We start from the raw sequence: 5,841 nt of genomic DNA on the forward strand, positions 1-5,841 counted from the left end.
CTGGCCAGGCCGCCCGCTGTGCGGCTCACAGACCCCTTCCCTGCGTCTCTCCTGACTGCACGCGCCCAGAATATTCCCGTGGGCTCTTTTGGCCCCAAGTGGATTGGCGCTGTTTTCAGGTGGTGGGACTGTTGACCTGCGGTCAGTCTCAGCTCAAGGAGCGGGGGCTGGTGGCTCTCGTCACCTTCCCTTGGGCCTGGCCTCGGGCACCTGGGCAGACGCGGGACGAGCCTACTCTCTGCAGCTCTGCTGGCCGCGGAGGGCTTCAGGTGGGAGGCCCTCCTCTGGGGATCTCGGGCAGCACCCCCCCACCCAGGCTTCCTGCCGGAGGGGAAGCGGGGCAGCCGCTGGACACACAGCTCGCGTCTGCCATCGAACTTGCCTTGGTGGGGTTGCTCTTGGGGCTTCCAGGATGTGGTTGGTGCATTACAAACCACATATGGGTCATGAGCTGATGGGAGGAAAAGACAGCGTCGGGCCCAGGCGGCTCCCTCCCTGACCCCTCCCCGGAGGCTCGGGGGGCTGAGCTGTGGAGCACCCGCCGCCTCACCTCGGAGATGCCGGAGTCCAGCACGGTGCGGAAGAGGGACTGGCGGTAGTAGGGGCTGATGGTGGAGGATAGGAAGGGCAGCAGGTCGTACTCGAAGAGGCCCTCGCCGAAGAACTGGTCGAACAGCCGGCTGGGGTAGAAGGGCCCCAGCGCGCGCTTGAACCAGGGGTGCTGGATGGCGATGTCCATGCTGGCTGTCGGCACTGCAGGCACCCGGGGCTGGCGGGACTCAGGCAGGGGGCCTCTGGGCAGCACACTGGGAAGCCGGGGCGCCGGCCGCCCTATATACGCCTGGGGCAGAATGCGGGCATTAGGGGGATTTGTCTGGAACGCGTGAGCTCAGGAGGGAGGCTGCCCCGTCAGCAGAAACGTGGCCGCCGCTCCCAGCCCTGGGCACTGGCCAGCACGGAGCCCTGGACGCCAGGAGGATGGCAGTCCCTGGGCGTCTCTGCGAGGCTCAGTGCCCACTCTCGGGGGGTGGCGAAGGCTCATCGTCTGGGAGATTGAGATACAGGGGACTAGACAAGTGGCCCCAGAGGCCCCAGCGCCTGGGGTGAGGGTGCACCGCTTTTCAGAACAGAATCACCTGTTACCTCTTCCTGACAGCAAAAATTCTGCATATTTGTAGAAGTCTCGGGAAAGACAGAAAATACCAAACAATAACAAGGCCTGTTGTTCCTGCACAGGGTCCCCTGTGCCGGGGTCTGCGTGTGCGTGAACAGGCGGGCGGTGTGGCTTTACAAAGGGAGCCCACCCCCCGGCTCACCCCGGCGTCATCCCTGTGAACGTGGTCCTCCCCTGGGCACGGTGACACCATGGCCCTTAAGCCAGGTGGCCTGTCAGGCCTGTGACTCGTCCGTGCCGTCACCGTCATCCGCACGGCCTGGCTCTTGTTTGGTTCCTGTCTCCGTGGCCCCATCCAGTTACTGCTCGGGACTCATCCCCGGCGGCGGAGCCTGTCACCCATTGGCTTTCAGGCTTTCGATGTTTCCCAGTTTTAAGACTTTTGATGTTTTTCAGTAGCTGGGCCTCAGGGGAGCACTATACGTACCCCACCCACAGTGTCATAGACAGATGCCATTCCGTCTATGGAGAAAGCTGTTTAACGCACGATCCGGACAGTGAGAAGCTGGTGTTTGTCGAACGCGGGCACGCTCAGACCAGCCAGAGAGCTTTGCCAATTCACCTCCCAGCCCTGGACCTAGCTCTGCAGGAAAGAGCACGTCTACCTGGTGTGTGAGCAGATTGTAGCTGATGCACCCAAAATGGAATCGCTGTTTGAAGTGGGAATCTCAGAGCACCCCTAACCATCTCCCCTAACCAGCTGGGCTCCCTAGCAAACCCTTCCTCCCGCTTTTCTGAGCGCCTGCTGGGTGCCTAGCACTGGCCGGCTGGGGGAGGGGGAGGTTTAAGGGCCCTGGAAAATCTGGAAATGCCACCGTATGTGGCAAGTAGGTCCCAACACCCCCTAGTTCACAGACCGGGACAGTGGGGTTAGGAAGTTTAACCTGTGTGCCCAGACTGCCAGACTTGGAGGAGGGGAGGGGGCTTCAGCGCAGGCCTCCCGCCCAGGCTGGGGTCAACCTGGGGGCAGAGGTGTGAGCAGAACAGTGGGCGGAACTACGCAGTGTTGGCTGCCTGCTCACAGGCACAGGGAGAGACAGGAAGGGGCGGGAAGGGGCACAGGCGTCCATCTGGCTGGGTCCTTCGTGGCACAGGGCCAGCAGGACCAGCCAGGGCTGGGCGGAGCCACACCGGAGCTCGAGACAGGAGGAAAAGTCAGCAGTGTTGACTCTGTCTTTATTTAAAATTTTGATATTTTTTTCAACGCGAATATTGTGCATCTACTTTGACTTTTTAAAACACCGCAGTAAGACGTGATTTATCCTGATGGCTGCATAGTTTTGCTGTCCCCTGACGTGGCACTGAGGGGAGTGCCTTGCTCTCCCCACCCTACACCCGGCCCCCATGTGGTCGCTCCAACAGGCAGAGATCGGGCTGAGGGGCCGACCCGCGGGCCAGGCGCAACCTCGTCCCGCGGGCTCCACGGCTCAGGGCGGCCATGGGTCAGCAGAGGTCCCCCCGGCCCTCACTCACACTCCTCACACGCCTTGAGTTTGGGGAACGCACGTGCCGTGGGCCGGCGGGAGCAGAGGCCTCCGTGGGGCGTGGCGGCACCCGCCACAGAGCGGGCCAGGCCCCCGTCGGAGCCGGCACCCAGGCGCAGCCCTGAGCAAGGGCATGGACGGAAGCAGCGCCCCAGGCACCATCCCGGCCTGGTGCCAATCCGGGTCCTGCGGCTGCTGCGACAAACCGCCTTGCCGTTTGGAGGGCAGAAATCCAAACTGGGAATCCAAACTGGGTCTCCCTGGGCTCGAATTGAGGGGCCAGCGGAGACTCCTTCAGGGAGCTCCAAGGGAGAGTGTGTCTCTGCCTTCTCCAGCTCCAAGAAGCCGCCCGCGGCCCTCACCTTCCCTCCCCCATCTTCAGAGGCAGCGATGGTGGGTGGAGTCGTCGCCACCATCCCTCCGGCTGCCCCCTGCCGCCTCCCTCCTATAAGGACGCTGCGGGTGCGAGGCCCAGCCGGGGAGCCAGGCTGTGCTGAGCAGCCTCACTGCCCCGTCGCCATGCAAGGACAGTGGCAGGCGTGGGAGGCCACTCTCATTCCGGCCGCAGGGAGGGAAGCGTGTGATGGGGTGTGCCGTCCCGCGGGACCCCCGGCTTACGGAAAGGCTAGCCAGTAGCGGTCAGTGCCAACTCGCACTACCCAAACCCATGACCTCTTTCGAGTCAACGTACATCTCGGTCAGTCGTCCGAGGCCATCTGATTTTATCTCCAGGTTCACTGACCTCTCCTGCAAGGCCAGACCTGTGGGTCCCTTGGCCCCAGAGTTTGCTGCATGAAAAATGTCTTCATGCATCGACTGATATCGGTTGATACGCAAAGCTTTAAGCAAGGTCCCTGCTTTTGTGGGCTGACATCCTGGTGGGTTGAGACCAACAGCAAACGAAGAGCAAGTAAACACACATCATAGCAGATGGCAAGGAGCGCTTTGCAGAAAAGGGACGGGGAGCGATGGGGGACAGCGTGCTGGTTCCGACCCGCATGTGTGAATCCACTCTCACCTCGAACCCCGGCCTCCACACGGCCCAGCCACTCACCATCCCGGATCCTGGGAAAGCAAGACCCTTTGGCCTTGGGCCTGGGTTCCTCCCCGAAGTCACGTCGAATATGCCACTTCGAAGCCATGACATGCCGAAGGTGGCAGGAGGGAGCTTGGCCATGCGCTGAGGGGGGTGCGGTGTCTGCAGAGATTTAAAACGATCATAAAACCAACTAAGGGTCCAGGGACTTTTCATGACACACAGGCGCGAACGACTCTCATGACGCCCCTGCAAAACGCAGCTGCTCCTTGGTTAGTCTGAGTTCTGAGCAACCGACACGCCAGTGATGCGGTCCGTCCTCCTTATTCCCAGGGACTATGTCTCCCGAAGTTGCTGGACAGTGAATCGGGAAGCACCGAACCATCGCTCGTGAGAGGAACAGGCTCGGCTTCCGGCCGGCCTCCGGTCACAAGGGGTTTGTCAGCGGTCAGGAAATCACCTCGCCTGGCGTGTGTTTCGGTTTAAAGACCTACTTTAATATGGCTGTCGATGCGTTGACGTTGAACCCTCAGCCACCAGCGCCACCAAGCACCGGAACGGAGCTTCCCAGCACGTGGACCTTCTCCGTGGGGCACGAGGCAGGCATCTTACGCTCAGCACACGCGACCGCACTGCTGGCGGCTTTTAAACAGTAAAATCGCCAGCAAAACCTAAGCCCGTGGCTCTGCTAGTCCGTGCGGAGGACACTCGCTGACAGGGAAGCCAGAAGGCAGAGCGCCGCCTGGGTCCGCCTGGGCTGGCATGTGGCCGGGAGGTGCCAGTTTTTCATCCCTCTGCTACTCTGCTCAGTAAATGGCTGAGTGTCGGTTTGCGGTCACGGGTTTTAGAGAGTAGGTGTTACAGGCTGAAATGTGTCCTCCAAAATTTATATGTTGACGTCCTAGCTCCCGGCACCCCAGACTGTGCCCATGTTTGCAGATGGGTCCTTTCGAGAGACGACTAAGTTAAGTGAGGCTGCTAGGGTGGCCCTTATCCAGCGACTGGGGTCCTTGTGGGAGGAGGAGATCGGGACGCAGACACAGAGGGACGAGCACGTGAGGACGCAGGGAGATGACGGCAGCCCGCTCACACCGACACGGCAGGGGGACCCGGCTTCGGCGCGGAGTACTCAAGCCAGCAGTTTCCTTCCTCGTCCTTTCGTGGACAGCTGCCACGTGGAGTCGTCCAGAGGACTCCCTGTCCCCCGCCTGCCACGTTTGCTTCGGGGAAGGTTTCAGAGGCGGGGAACTGACCGGGCCCGTTCTCACCTCCCGCCTCTGGGGGGCTGAAGCGGGAGGTTCCAGGTCAACGGCGACGGCCCCGTGAAGACTCAGAGCTGGAGTTGTTTGGGTTCTGTCATCGCGTGATTTCGGTTCTATCATTGCGTGATTTCGGTTCTATCATCGCGTGATTTCGGTTCTGTCGTCGTGTGACCGCCTGGTGCTTGTATCGGATGTTTAATTTTAAGGCCACGAACCCGCGTGCAAGCTGTGAGGTGTAACATTTCAGTGCGGACGTTAGTTCCCACGTGAACCATTTCACTGAAGTTGGGGAATATTGAAACATATTCTTCTTTTTCATTGCTCCTCGTTTGTTTTAAAGAACAGGATTTTGGTTTTGCATGATTATACTGGAAATAATTTTGTCATATGGAGAAGGGAGTGTTCAAAAACCGGTGACCTACTCTGGGTGTCAAATGCGCAGGGTACACAGCTGGCCTTGGGGTCCCCCCCCCGCCGGCGCTCGGCTACTTGCCGGCATCCTAGAAGCTTCTTGCAGTTCCACGAGGGTGGACTGGACCCTGTGGCCTGCGGCCGCAGTCCACGCTGCAGGATGTGGGAGAGGGCGGTCCCATGCGTCCCGTCCCTCCCCTCAGGCCGGGCCACTGTGTGAACCAACCCGGGGCAGAGGCCCCGGCCCCGAGCGCTGGACGCCTTGCGCCGGCTGGAACCCCGAGAACCACACGGCTCCGAGGACCACACGGCTCCGTGAAGGCCCCTCACTGCGGGCGGCCCTCATGTGCTCCTCCTTATTATTCCCAAGCGGAAAAGTGGACTCCCACGGAAGTTTTCTCAGGAAGTCTACAGTTTTAAAGGAGGATGGAGAAGACAGGACCCTCAGAACCTGCAGGTTTTATTTCATTTTAA

General features: G+C 60.6%; 1 protein-coding gene across 3 annotated transcripts in view; it reads right to left on the reverse strand.

Annotated features, from left to right (window-relative positions):
• CRYAA (crystallin alpha A) overlaps nt 1-777 on the reverse strand; it is a 4,084-nt gene extending 3,307 nt beyond the window's left edge. The window contains exons 1-2 of one of the 3 annotated variants that reach the window (XM_023523186.1): nt 551-739; nt 383-451 (exon numbers count right to left, since the gene is read on the reverse strand). In XM_023523186.1, coding sequence (XP_023378954.1) covers nt 383-451; nt 551-739 — 258 coding nt within the window. Of the gene's footprint in view, nt 1-364; nt 452-550 lie in introns of all 3 variants that reach the window. The other 2 variants (XM_023523185.1, XM_011379974.2) reach the window with 2 other exon arrangements.
• Nucleotides 778-5,841: the final 5,064 nt, after the last annotated feature.

This window comes from Pteropus vampyrus, unplaced genomic scaffold (assembly GCF_000151845.1).
Source record: "Pteropus vampyrus isolate Shadow unplaced genomic scaffold, Pvam_2.0 Scaffold380, whole genome shotgun sequence".
In the NCBI taxonomy this organism is placed as follows: Eukaryota; Metazoa; Chordata; class Mammalia; order Chiroptera; family Pteropodidae; genus Pteropus; species Pteropus vampyrus.